The 13,783-nt window shown below is 40.3% G+C and overlaps 1 protein-coding gene across 1 annotated transcript in view; it reads left to right on the forward strand.

Annotated features, from left to right (window-relative positions):
• The window catches only part of LOC127582816 (collagen alpha-1(XVIII) chain-like), a 90,249-nt gene extending 77,929 nt beyond the window's left edge, over window positions 1-12,320 (forward strand). The window contains exons 23-27 of the mRNA XM_052038382.1: window positions 2,607-2,648; window positions 3,871-3,933; window positions 8,095-8,292; window positions 9,552-9,667; window positions 11,059-12,320. Coding sequence (XP_051894342.1) covers window positions 2,607-2,648; window positions 3,871-3,933; window positions 8,095-8,292; window positions 9,552-9,667; window positions 11,059-11,284 — 645 coding nt within the window. The 3' untranslated portion in view covers window positions 11,285-12,320. The remainder of the gene's footprint in view (window positions 1-2,606; window positions 2,649-3,870; window positions 3,934-8,094; window positions 8,293-9,551; window positions 9,668-11,058) is intronic.
• Window positions 12,321-13,783: the final 1,463 nt, after the last annotated feature.

Raw genomic sequence — 13,783 nt, forward strand, 5'->3', positions numbered from 1 at the left:
GAAGTCGAGAGATTGCAGAGGGAATTTCAGAGTTTAGTGCTTCAACAGCCAAAGGCACGACTGTCAGTGATTGAAGTCAGGGATGCACAAGAGGCCAGAAATGGACGGGAGCAGAGTTCGGAGGGTGTAGGGCTGGAGGAGTTTACAGATAGGATGAAGCCAGGGAGGGATGTGAAAGCAAGGACCAGAATTTGAAAAGTGAAGCACTATCACACCAAGAGTAAATGCAAATCATACATATTAAAGGACTGATGTGAATTGGTCTCAGTACAGGTTAGTATATATTAATACAGATGTTCTTTGTAATTTGCATATTTTCTGTCACTGTTTATACATACATGGTCCTTCTGAAGGTAATCAGAAACCTGTGGTATTGTACTACTTGCTTCGTATTTTTGATCCCAATGAAAAAGCAGAAAAAGCAAGGACTGTTGCATTTGCAGCTTTAAAGGCTCAACAGGTGACCCTCCAGAGTAAGAGCAAAAGTTGTGTACCATGACTTGAGTCAGTGCTTTATTTTGGCAAGTAGCATGTTGGAATTCTTTCTGCTTGTACAATGTCATGGTACCTAGCAAACCAATTATGATGTGAGTAGTATAATTAGAGATTTGTGGAATTTGCTATAAACTGTATCAAATCATTTACCGAGCCAAGATTTTCCATGTTGGAAAGCACTGAACAGCAACAAAATTGTGTTACTGATGGAAGAAGAGATTGGAGAAATGAGTGTGCTTTCAAATTGACACATATGGCATCTGCGGTGTAGGAAGTATTTTTCTGGATCTTTTTACCTTCAGAATCTTACCTTGGATCTTTTTACCTGCTGTTTACCTGTGACCTCAGACTGAACAGAAATTAAGTATGGTGCAAGTCTTTTCAAGGGGTATCAAATCCCACACTATCTGCAAACCACTATTCAGATGTATGTGTTTGTGTACAGAGGTCCTTTATGTATGTTTAGTCAGAAACTTTCCATAAAAGAGTGGCAGAAATGAAAATAATGCAGAGGTGACATTTAAAAAGAGAAACTTGCAGAATAGGCCATCAATATGATGAGTTCTTGAGTTCTCACATGTAAGTTTGATGTCATCAACCTTCAGTGAGAACAGATGCACTCATAGGAGGTGGGGTTAATTCTCCAGAAAAAAATCATTTTTGGAATTATATTAATAAAGTACATTTCTGAAACTTGAAGGTTTATTCCGGTCTCCACTATTCAGGGTGGAAGACTACTAAATAACCAATTGCAGTCTGTTGATTAATTTTTCATTTAATCAAAAAATAAGAGAGTAAATTTTGAAAATCTTGGACATTCTCCTATTTTTTTAAAAGGAAAATGTATGATGGTTTTGGAGGTGCTCTCTAGATAAGACATGTTGCAAATATGCATGTTTATTAGAGAGGGTAATTAGTGCTGGAGCTTTCAAAGTTCCTTTTTAAAGACTCGCACTCATGATCTGAAGCAGATATCTCAAATGGATTGAACAACTATGACTTGTGGGATTTCATTTTGAGCTAGAATATCATGACCTTGTGTCATTTTCTGGAGGAAAGATGCAGCTTTTCCAGTGGGAAAGTATGGACCTAGTTGTTAACCAAACATGGAGATTACTCATCAGATTTAAGTACATCTGAAATCAGGGATAATTTTGTGTTTGAGGAAGCTGTGTGATTTTTGCTGCAAATTTCTTTGCAACAGGTGTTGGACTGTTCTCACTAGTTAGTAGTAAATTAAGCTATAGAGACCAGGAGGTTCTCTGGTTTAGTTTTTGATCTGCACTGTTATCTAGGACATAATTGGGGCATTACAGTTTTCAAAGGCTCTGAACTATAAAAGGAAATTCTACAATGAATCTTTATCACTTCTGATCATCAGACTATGCTTCTGATGATCCTGCAGCTCTTCACATAAAGGGCAAGTGTTCAAGAATTGACCGAAGCTTTTGGTTGGGCTTTGACTATAATGGCCTCACTGCTAAGAGTTCACTATCACTATTTGCCTCATTCAATTGATGGGGCTGTACCAGAGTTACCAAAAGGGAAAGTTGTGTTAAAATGGTCATTATTTTATGTACAAAGCAACTTGAAGAAACTACACTTAATTATAAAATATTTCACTAGTTTTAAATTCCTCACAGCTCCAGAACATGGATTTGACCTTAACCGTGGGTGCTGTCTGTGTGGAGATTGTATGTTCTCCTCATGACTATGTGGGTTTCCTCCAAGTGCTTTGGTTTCCTCCCACATCCTTGGAGGTTAATTGGCCGCTGTAAATTACTCATTCGTTTTGGTAAGTGGGAAAAAGAATCAAACGGGAGTTGATGGGCATGTGAGAGAGAATAAGTTACAGGGAAGTAAAGAGAGAGGGAATGGGATCGAAGGGATTGCTCTGTCAGGAGTCAGCATGGACCCAATTGGCCAAATAGCCTCCTTCTGTGTCATAATAAATAAGCAAGCTTACAGTTGATGAACTGATTGTGATCCAGTAATATAACAACTCCAGTTGAAATGACTTGTAATCATGTAGTAAAAGAAATCTGCTAGGGTTTTGTCACTGTTTTTAAACATATTTCTTTAATATATTTCTGGTCTCCCCGATAGCTTGAAGACTTCTTCCTGGTATTGCTTCTGATGATCCTGCAGTATCAGTAAGTATGCTATGCTCCAGCTATAGATAGCTCTGATCTTTCTATTAATGTCCTTATAATCAGCTGACTTTTAATCAGTAAATGAGTCATGTGGAATATTTTCCATAAGTAAAATCTGATAGTGTCAACTTGTTTTACTTTCTTTACCATGTGTGTAGTAGTTAATACTAGAGGGCAGCAGTTATCTGAACCTGAAAAATCTTTCTCCTCTTCTACATTGACTCATTATTTGAACAGTCCACTGGGATTTTCCAGGGTTGATTAAAATATGGTGCAGCATTTGGAAACAAGTTTTCCTCTCTTTTCCAAATTATCTGCTCCAACAATACAGTTATATAGACACAAAACATATCAGGTTTGCGATGACAGTTTCCAAACTTGGTCTCCAAACATGGTCTGAATGCATTAGGGTGAATGGATCATGTGTGGATGATGGGATGGCAGGAATGGGGGAAGTGGTTGTGAGGACTTTGACGTCTTTGTCCAAGTATGATTTCTCTGAGATTGAAGTAGCATGTGATCAGAGCAGACTATAGAACCTTCCACATTGTCACTTCACTTTTGAATGAATCTTGGAAAAGCAAATGGTGTTTACAGTAAATCCCAATCATCTTGTGATAGGTCTTTCATTTTTGGTGATGCTCATGAGAAACTCTAAACCACATTAACACAAGCCTTGAGAGATGCTAACACAGGGTGTGTAAATGGAAAGTTACACATTCTCCACTGTGTAGCTGAAACTTATCAGGACAAATTAATGCTCAATCCACAAAATCTGAAGGAGGTATCACAGTAGCACATCTCACAGTTGCTGTTCTATATTACATTCAGCCATATGAAAGAATAATAACTTAGTAAAGTTGCTGTGAGATGGTGCAGTTAATTGTTAGTGTTTTGTTGTTGTGGTCCCAGAAGTGAGCTTCCTGACTCAGTCCAACCCTGTTACCCTGAGGACTCTTTTATTCTAGGACTTTTTTTAAGTAGATTTCCTCATTAAGTTGCCACTGATATAGGATGTTTTGTAATTGCACTCACCATCTGCGAGTTGTTGATGTAACTTTTTCTCCCCCTTTATTGTTCTGCTTTACATAATTGTGACTCTTTCGTGATTGTTCTGAAAATCTTTGATCAAGGTGCTGGGGTGGGTTCAGGAAAAGTCTGGTTCCTTATTTCAGCTGGGGTCCTACTCAGTCACACACATGTTTTCCTTTCCCATAATTAGGCTGAAGTGGCTGATCTCACCCCCCATCTAGTGCCAAGGAACATTATTCACCAAGGACCAGTGGTAAGTTATGGCTCCCTCAGCTGAGTTAAAGCTGTCTTAAAAGTGTACAACATTAAATTAAAACTGGTGCTAATGAATGCAGTGAGTGAACATTCTGAACATTTATTTCACAAGTCTCCTGACTGCCATACACTCTGATTTATTCTGCTCCAGATCTCTTTTGCAATTTTAATTGGAGCAAATATATCCATTGATATGAAATGTCTTCAACCGCTCATGGTATAAACGATGCTATTAATAGCATTTCTTACCAAGTGTATTGTTAACTCCACTTCCCAGAATTGTTGTTAGATTAATGGCCAAGTTGTTTGCTCTGGGTGCTTTTATTGATGTATTTATTTGATTAGGTATTTTTAGAGATGGATTATTAATATCTTTAGGAAAATGTAAGGATGAGGAAAGATCAGTGGATATTTTATCATATTGCAGAGTTTAGAGATCTGAAAGACATCACTCAAAGACATCAAACCATTCCCTATTATAGAGTCATAGAATGATAAAGCATAGAAACATGCCGTTTGGCCCACATGTCCACACTGACCAATGGGCACCCACGCGTATTAATCTATCTTCCAGGACTTGGTCTGTAGCCTTCTTTGCCTAAGCAGTTCAGGATCTCATCTGAACCCTTCTTAAATGCTGTCAGTAACTCTGCACCCACTACTTTCTGGATGAAAAAGATCCTCCTTGGATCTCCTTTAAATCTCTTACTCCTTACCCTAAATCTATGTCATCTAGTTTACCTAACTCTGATAGGGGGAAACGTTTCCTGCAGTCTACCTTATGTATACCCCTCATAATTTTATATACCTCAGTCATGTCCCCTCTTAACCTGCTCTGCTCCAGGGAAAACAGATGTGACCTCTCCAGTCTTTCCTCATAACTGAAATGCTCCACACATCCTCCCCATAGGGTGGTGGTTAGAACTGCATGCAGCTGAGGTCTGACCAATGTTTTAAAGGTTGGAGCATAACCTCCCTGTTCTTGTAATAAGTCATAGAAGCATACAGCACAGAAAAAGGCACTTTGGCCCAACTGGTCTATGCTGACCAAGATTCCCATCTAAGTTAGTCCCATTTGCCCACGTTTGGCCCATATCCCTCTTGCCCTGACTAATGAAGGCCAATATCCCATATCTTAACCATGTTATCTACCTGCATTGCTACCATCAAGGACTTTTGGACTTGTCCACCAAGGTCCCTCTGTTCTTCAATACCCTACTGTTCATGCTGTATAACAAGAGCATAATATATCGCACAAAGTATGTTTCTATTACTAAATTATACTCTTGTTAAACCTCATATTTATATTAAATACCACAAAACCAAATGTCTGTAATACTAACATTAAGCTCAATGAGAAATGAATAGCTAATGACAAAGGAAGTTTGTAATTTAGCAGGTTCATGCTTGTAAATTCTTGACTCCAATCTCAACACGAAAAAGCATGAAATAACAGCTTTTCTTTTTTTAAAGTGTACTTTTGAAATGTTTACAGTTACAAGATCAAAGCTTTATATTTATATCTATAATCTTATATATACTGTATATATTTCATACACTAGACATATACAGAATGTATGAAATTCACAGTGAATGGGTGCTGGTAAACTTGAAATCATAACCTATAATTGGGATGAATGCCCTTCCTCCAATAACTATAAATAAACTGTTGACATAAATAAAGCTATTTATATATGCAAATTTAAAGAAACTTTCACAAAGCATCAAGGGCTTCTAGCTTACGTTTGGCTAGCCTAAATATGCATCTGAAGCTAGAGTAATTATTTTCATTACTATGCTATCCTATGCTGGTGACTTAATGACATAATTTGTCATTCGCTCTAGTTTTGCAAATAATTATCTAAGAATTAAGGTCAAGGATATAATACAATGCTTGAAGAGGACCTGTTTTATTGTGCATGGTGATTTGTTAAGTGCTCCTAACACTTTGTTCTCTTTGTTGGCCACTGACCCACCTTATCACATCTATCAACTGAATGTACTGAATCTGAAGGGACTTAAGTGCATTATTACATTTCAGATTGGAGCATGCCAAGCCAATGTGCAGCTGCCAATGTCAACACAAATAGTAATTCTTGTAACCACAAACTCGTTAATTAAATGTAATGTTCTGTTCAATTTAGCAACACTTTTTGGAGATTTCAGTCCATGGCGCCTCGTGGCCCCAGCTGTGCCATCATTCTCCTGATGGTGAAACTTTGCTGCTGGATCCCCAGGGCTATCCTGAAGGGCTGTTAATGTTCTGTCCCAACAGAAAATCTCCCGTTTCAAACCCTATTCTGTGATGAACACGAGAGGCCGTAACTGTAAGGCTGTGTATCAAAAGTTGGGAAGTAGAGGAGATTTATGAGAATGTTGCCAGGACTCAGTGGACTGAGTTATGGAGAGAGGTTGAGCAGGTTGAGTATTTATTGTAGTGTAGGAGAATGTAGTGTAGGAGAAGAAGTGTATTAAATCATAAGGGGCATACATAGGATCAATGTGCACAGTCTATTTCCCAGGGTTGGGGAATCAAGAACTAGAGGGCATATGTTTAAGGTGAGAGAGGAAAGATTTAATAGGAACCTAAGGGGCAACCTTTTCACCTAGAGGGTGGTCAGTATATAGAACGAGCTGCTAGAGGAAGTGGTTGAGGTGATAATATTAACAACATTTAAAAGGCACTTGGACGGGTACATGGAGAGGAAAGGTTTAGAGCGATATGGGCCAAATGCAGACAAATGGGAGGGACTAGCTTAGATGGGAACCTTGATCAGCATGGATTGGGCCAAAGGGCCTGTTTCTGTGCTGTATGTCTTTATGACTTTAAGTAAGATTAATCTAAAATCCATATTTGTCCATCGTAGAAATAATGGACCTAGAAGTCTTCCTCTATCACCTAAATTTCCATGATAATCTTCTTCCATGTTGAGTTCACTAACCTTGTATGAAATAGTTTACATTTAGCCTGAGCAGTGGTTGGATGAGAGTGGAAAGTAAAATTCTTCCAGATTCCTGCACTTGCTGTCCACTGATGTAGTGACAAGTGTGGTTAAAAGGACATGAGCTGAGTGCAGAACTAAGCTGGCTGGGAGACGCCCACTACAGTTGACCAGGCTGCTGTCAACTGTTGTCTGGGCTTAGTTGTGATGAATAGTCACTTGGTCCAGACAATAGTGAATGGAATTGTACCTGAGAAAGGGCCCATGTCCACAAGAGATGAGGAAGCACTACTTTTGGCTTAATGATTTGTTATGATTTGGAATGGATTGCCTGAAAGGATGATGGAAATGGATTCAATAGGAACTTCCAAAACTTTCAGATATCTGCATAAAAAAAACAAACTTTTGGGGGGCTGTGGGAAAAGAACAGAGGAGAGGGAAATAAACGTAGGAGTGGAACTGGTAGACCCTGCATTAGTCTGATGGGCTGATTGGCCACCATTTGCACTGGATCCTCCTATCAACAGATGTTTAAGCATCTTCTAAGTATTTGGTATTGGTATTGGTTTATTATTGTCACTTGTACCGAGGTACAGTGAAAAACTTGTCTTGTGTACAGATCAATTTATTACACAGTGCATAGAGGTAGTGCAGAGTAAAAACAATAACAGAATACAGAGTAAAGTGTCACAGCTACAGGGAAGTGCATTGCAGGTAGACAGTGAGGTGCAAGGTCAAACAAGGTAGATTGTGAGGTTAAGAGTCCAGCTCATTGTATAAGGGAACCGTTCAATAGCCTTATCACCATGGGATAGAAGTTGTCCTTGAGCCTGGTTTTATGTGCCCTCAGGCTCCTGTATTTTCTACCTGATGGGAGAGGAGAGAAGAGAGAATGACCCAGGTGGGTGAGGTCTTTGATTATGCTGGCTGCTTCACCAAGGCAGTGAGAGGTATAGACAGAGTCCATGGAGGGGAGGCTGGTTTCCCTGACACGCTGGGCTGTGTCCACAACTCTCTACAGTTTCTTGCAGTCCTGGGCAGAGCAGTTGCCATACCAAGCCATGATGAATCCAGATATGATGCTTTCTAAGGTGCATCGATAAAAATTGTAAAGTGATCTAACATTAGTGAAAATACACTTCATACCACAGGAGAAGGCATGGACCTGTAAACTAAGGCTCAGTCGGACTTACTTCCTACTTGTGACATATTTTCAGCTTCATATTGTGGCTCTGAACACTCCTCTCACGGGTAAAATAGCTGGGATCCATGGAGCCGATCTACAGTGTTTCCAGCAGGCTCAGGAAGCTGGACTGCAGGGAACTTTCCGTGCTTTCCTCACCTCAAGAAACCAGGACTTGGTTTCCATTGTGAAGAGATCTGACAGAGCATCTGTGCCAATTACAAACCTCAAGGCAAGTGTCTGCAACACATGAGAGATGTACAGTACCAATTGTGATTCTACTGTTGCCATTTATACTTCCTCTAGACCCACCTTTACTTGTCCCATTATCACCCCTGTTACTTGTCCCATTATCACCCCGTTACTTAAAGATATTTATCTTAAAGTTAAATATCTTAAAGATATTTATTAGTCACATGTACATTGAAACACACAGTGAAATGCGTCTTTTTGCATTACTGAGAATGTTCTGGGGGCAGCCCGCAAGTGTTGCCACTCTTCCGGCACCAACATAGCACGCCCACAGCTCCTAACCTGTACGTCTTTGGAATGTGGGAGGACACCAGAGCACCTGGAGGAAACCCACGCAGATACACAGGGAGAACGTACAAACTCCTTACAGACAGCGGCGGAATTGAACCCAGGTTGCTGGCGCTGTAATAGCATCACGCTAACCGCTACACTACTGTGCCTCTTGATATTTAATTCTTCCAGCCTTCCACATTTTCACAAACTCCCTTTTGTTTACCTTTCCCTTCTCCACTTTCCTTGCTTCTTAACACCTGTACGGGTGGACATTTGTTCCAGGTCTCTTGCATTAAACACACAACATAGTGGTGACAGCATATACGGCTCCATTTCTGAAATTCAGTTCTGTTGACTCCAATGAAACCGAACGTCAAAAGCCAAAGACAAAGCAGAGTTGCACCAATATTACATGTTCAGCCAAGTTACCAAAAACACTTCTACTCTATTATATCTCAAACTTTTTCTAATTCTGATAAAAGATCATCAAATTGCAATGTGAATTTCACTCTCCACAGATGCATTCTGACTTGATGAGTATTTCCAGTATTTTCTGTTATTAGAAATTGGCCCATAGGCCACAAAGTCTACATAAATACAATTTGACTCCACTGTAGATTAGGAATTAATAACCAAACAACATTTAAAACTCTATTCTAGGATCAGAATGAAATCTGGTTCAACATTCTGTTTATGAATTCAAAGAGTTTTCCCTTCAAATGTTGAACAGGAAATATATGGTTTACTCTAACATTTGCCCATACATTATACACCCACAATTTTGAGTTTAATGACAATGGTGGTTTAGTAGTTCCATAACTGTAGTCTTTTTTCTCCTGTGTGACTTACTTCAAGTAGTTTACTTCCTCCTTGCATTCTCTTTGTCTGCCTTCCTCCTTAAAACATCATTCTTATTTCGCTCAATACTGTTGTAAAATCATGTTGTAAATCTGTCCTTTCCTATAGGGTGAAATACTCTTCTACAACTGGAACAGCCTCTTCAGTGGCTCTGGAGCACAGTTCAATCCCAAAGTGCCGATTTATTCATTCAGAGGTCAGAATGTCATGACTGATGCTTCATGGTGAGTATAGGAAGCTTCGGTTCCCTCCACCATTGAACACAGTGGCTGCTGTGTGAACTACAAAACGCACTGTACTTACTCAACGACTCCCACAGTACCTCCCAAACCCATGACTACTTTCACCCAGAAAGACAAAGGATGCAGGAGCATGGAGGCACCTCTACCTGCTGCTTCCCTTCCAAACCGCAAACCATGCTGTCTTTCAACAGCACCACCAATCCTTCATCGTCACTGTGTAACTCCCCATCTAACATCATTGTGGGAGTACCTTCATCAAAGGGACTGCAGTGGTTCGAAAGGTGTCTCACTGCCACCTTCTCAAGAGAGATTAGGGATGGGCCACAAAGGTTGGCCTTGCCAGCAATGCCTAAATCCTGGAAAACACAATACAGGCCCTTCGGCCCACAATGTTGTGCCAAACTTTAAACAGATGAATAAAAAAATGTGATTATCATATAGTAAATCTAAAGTATCACGGTGAGCACGTATTCTTGTGATTACCTGCATAGTAGAAGATAGGAGCTTGTGGGAAGGGAAAAACATTAGCGTGCAATGGCACATCTGTGAATGATGAACTGCTGGTAGGAACATGATTCATTATACTGTGCAGAGGAATTCTGGAAAGATCCACAATGAAATTAGTACAATTTTGCCAGATGATGGCAGCCTTGTTAAAGGTGCAATTTTGGTTTTAATCCCCTTCTTAATACTGTCTTCTCCAAGTAGGAGGATAGGCAGGGATTCTGCTCTTGGACCATCCCTGTTGGATATTTGTTCGGTAATTTCTTCCACCCTCCTCATGAGGGAACACTGAGCACATTAAGCAAAAAACAGACTGCTGGAGGAACTCAATGGGTCAGGGAGCATCTGTGGAGGAAAGTGGACAGTCAACGTTTCGGGTCGAGAATTAGCACATTGTATGTGTATTTAGTTACTTGAATTTAAGGGACTCTGAAAGGAGAAGAATAAAGGATTATTTGGATTTAGCCATCAGGTGTTAACTAAATGACATGGTTATTGTCGGAATAAATCTCTGAATATTGAGTTCATGGTACATTTGCCATGAAACAGATTTGCTAGCAGTTAGCAGTAGGTAGACGGCACAGGAAAATGTCTGCAGTTGGAGTTACAGAGCACAGAGAGTGCAGGTGCACGTCATTCAGCCCAACACACCCGTCAGCATCAGTTCTGATGGAGGGTCTCGGACTTGAAACATTAACTCTTTCCCTCTTTCCACAGATGCTGCCTGACCTGTTGGGTACTTCCAAATTTTCTGATTTTATTTCAGATTTCCAGCATCTGCAGTTTTTCTGATTTCTATCAGTGTTTGTGATATACCCGTTTAGGTCCACTTGAGCCAATTCAAAATTTGTTTTAATTTAAATTACCAGGCCTCATAAGTTAGTCTGGCATGGATCAAACACCCATGGGATACGAGCCGCAGACAACTATTGCAACGAGTGGCAAAAGGGAAACGGTGCAAAAGGACTTGCGTCTTCACTCACAAGTGGAAAATTTCTGGAGCAGCATTCGTATAGCTGCACCAGCTCCTTTATTGTGCTTTGCATTGAAAACAGCGTCTCGCACACAGGCATGGCAAGAAGAAATAGTTATTAGCATCTGGTATACGTTTTCTGCTTTTACACAAGGTCAAGTGACAAAAAACCCCATCTTATATTGTAACATTGATGAGACATATCCTTCAGAGGCTGTAAAGCAATTTGGGGCTTTCTGAAAGGGATGTAAAAGTTGCTTTATAACTGTAAGTCCTTCCTCTTATTTTTACACTTATTGTGAGAAAATGGAAGAATGATACTGGAAATGTTTCTTTTTACAACATTGTTCAGACCTGTACCCAAATTTTGTCCTCTGTAATATTTCCCAGGGACAAGCATATTTCATGTATGTTGCTACAGTTTTCCACATGAAATATTCTAATAAAAAGTCAACTTTTGTGCAGGTAGAATATTCATCATCAGTTTGTATCTTGAATTATTTAAGTGGATGTCTGACATGCGTTAGTAGCTGGTCCATTCACCTCTGCATCAAAGGCGTGGTTTCAACACATACAGAGGGAATCAAAATTTACACTGCCCTGTTTTTAGTGATCATGATCCACAACACAATGTTATTTGCAACTTAATGCTAATTTGATAGTCTCTCTCCAAGAAATAAATAAAGATGATGTGAGAAAAGGGAATGCTTCACCAGTGACATTGTGAATGCTCTTCTGAAATGGGCAGAGAACTTCATTTTGCATTCAAACTAAACTCTTCCGGACTACAAATTGCCTGATTCTCATGCTGTAGTTATTAGACTAGTTCTGCAGAGAGTGTTTCATTCTCCATAACGCATTCCCTTTTGCAACAGCTAGAAGTGATCCCATACATGCCCTGCGCACCATTCAGAAACACCTAAGCAAACTGTGGCAAGATCCAATTGGTTTCAGATGTGATGTAAAATCTTAGATTACACAGACATCATTTAAAAGGAGGCTAATCGTTTGCATGTTCAAAAAAGACACACAAACAAGATAAAAATGATAAGAATTTTTTCCATGCTTTATGTTTATTGCTTGTGTAAAGAATGTTATGACAAGTTTGACGATTGAATGACATGACCCACTTAATCATCATATTAAAATTATACATTAGCTGAGACTCGTGCTTTTATTCTTCAGAAGTTACCTGCTTTTTCTGCTTATACTACTTGCTGTGTGAAGCTAATTTCTACTTGTATTTGTATTACCAATACCAATTTCATATTTTAATATTTACTAAAGACACAGAAGGAGGCCATTTAACCCATCAATCCCATGTCAGCTCTCAGAGCACATCCATCAGTCCCACCCACCCACTATCTCTCTGTAACCTATTCTCTCCCACCTGCCCATCAACTCCTCTGATTCTACATCCACACTAGGGGAAACTAACAGAGACCAGTTGACCTACCAGCTCATCTTTGGGATGTGGGAGGAAACTGGACCACCTGGCAAAAATCCTTGCAGTCACAGGAAAACAGGCAAACTCCACGCTGACAGCACTTGAGGTCAGGATCGGATCCAGGTCACTGGAGCCGTGCAGCGCTGCACTACCTGCTGTGCCATTTTGTCGTCCTATCAGTCATGTTCGTGTTAACCTTCACCCTGCACATTTAGGATCACTCCTCTGCGTACCCTGGCCAAGGAGTCAGATCATAACATGGCCATAAACAAAAACAGAAATGTTGAAAAAAGTTACTCAAGCAACATCTATGATGCAGAAATATAGTGAATATTTCAGGTCAATGACATTTTATTAGAACTGGGAAGAGTTAGTGTTGTGGGACAAGTTCAAGGTCTCAAAAGTAAAGGACTCTGAACACAGTCTTAGAGATAAATGATTTATTTACAAAGGTAAATGCAGGGAAAAGGTAATGGGGCAACACACACACCAGTAATAGCGAGCGTGGGGAAATCGCAACAGGGGTAAATACATACACACACACACACACACACATACACACACACACACACACACACACACACACTAACTGGGTACATACAATCAAGGAACAGTCAATACGATACCTGCCACCCCTTCCACCCCTTGATTCAGTGCAGGCACGGCGCTATGCTACCGGGAATCCTAACTAATTTCTCTTAAACAGTGCACAGCTTACCAATAAGGCATCCCTCGGAGACAAAAGAGAGAGAACCATGCACATGTGGCACTCTTTATAGTGCTGGAGGGCTGGGGGGTCCAGCCCAGGTGGTTCAAACAGGCCAATGGCCCGAGGCCAAGTACAAAGGTGCTTAAAGGGACCAAGGGGTGTGCACTGATGGTTGGGGGTGGAGCCAAACCTTGATTGACAGTGGTGTGTCTTCCGACCAGGTAGGGGCAGTGTTGTCACATGACAGCCACAACCCTCTGCAATACAGTTAGAAATTAAACAGGTTTTCAGTTTCAGAGAAAGGGGAGGAGCAGTGAAAGCTAAAGGGAAAGCCTGTGATAGAGCTAAGGCCTGTAGGTATTGAACGAGATGTGGAGGTGGTGCCAGCAGAGGCGACAAGGATTGGTGAGGAGCAAAAGGTACATCTGGAGAGGCGTAAACAGGAGATGACAAATTAAATCTGAA

Source organism: Pristis pectinata, chromosome 25 (genome assembly GCF_009764475.1).
Source record: "Pristis pectinata isolate sPriPec2 chromosome 25, sPriPec2.1.pri, whole genome shotgun sequence".
In the NCBI taxonomy this organism is placed as follows: Eukaryota; Metazoa; Chordata; class Chondrichthyes; order Rhinopristiformes; family Pristidae; genus Pristis; species Pristis pectinata.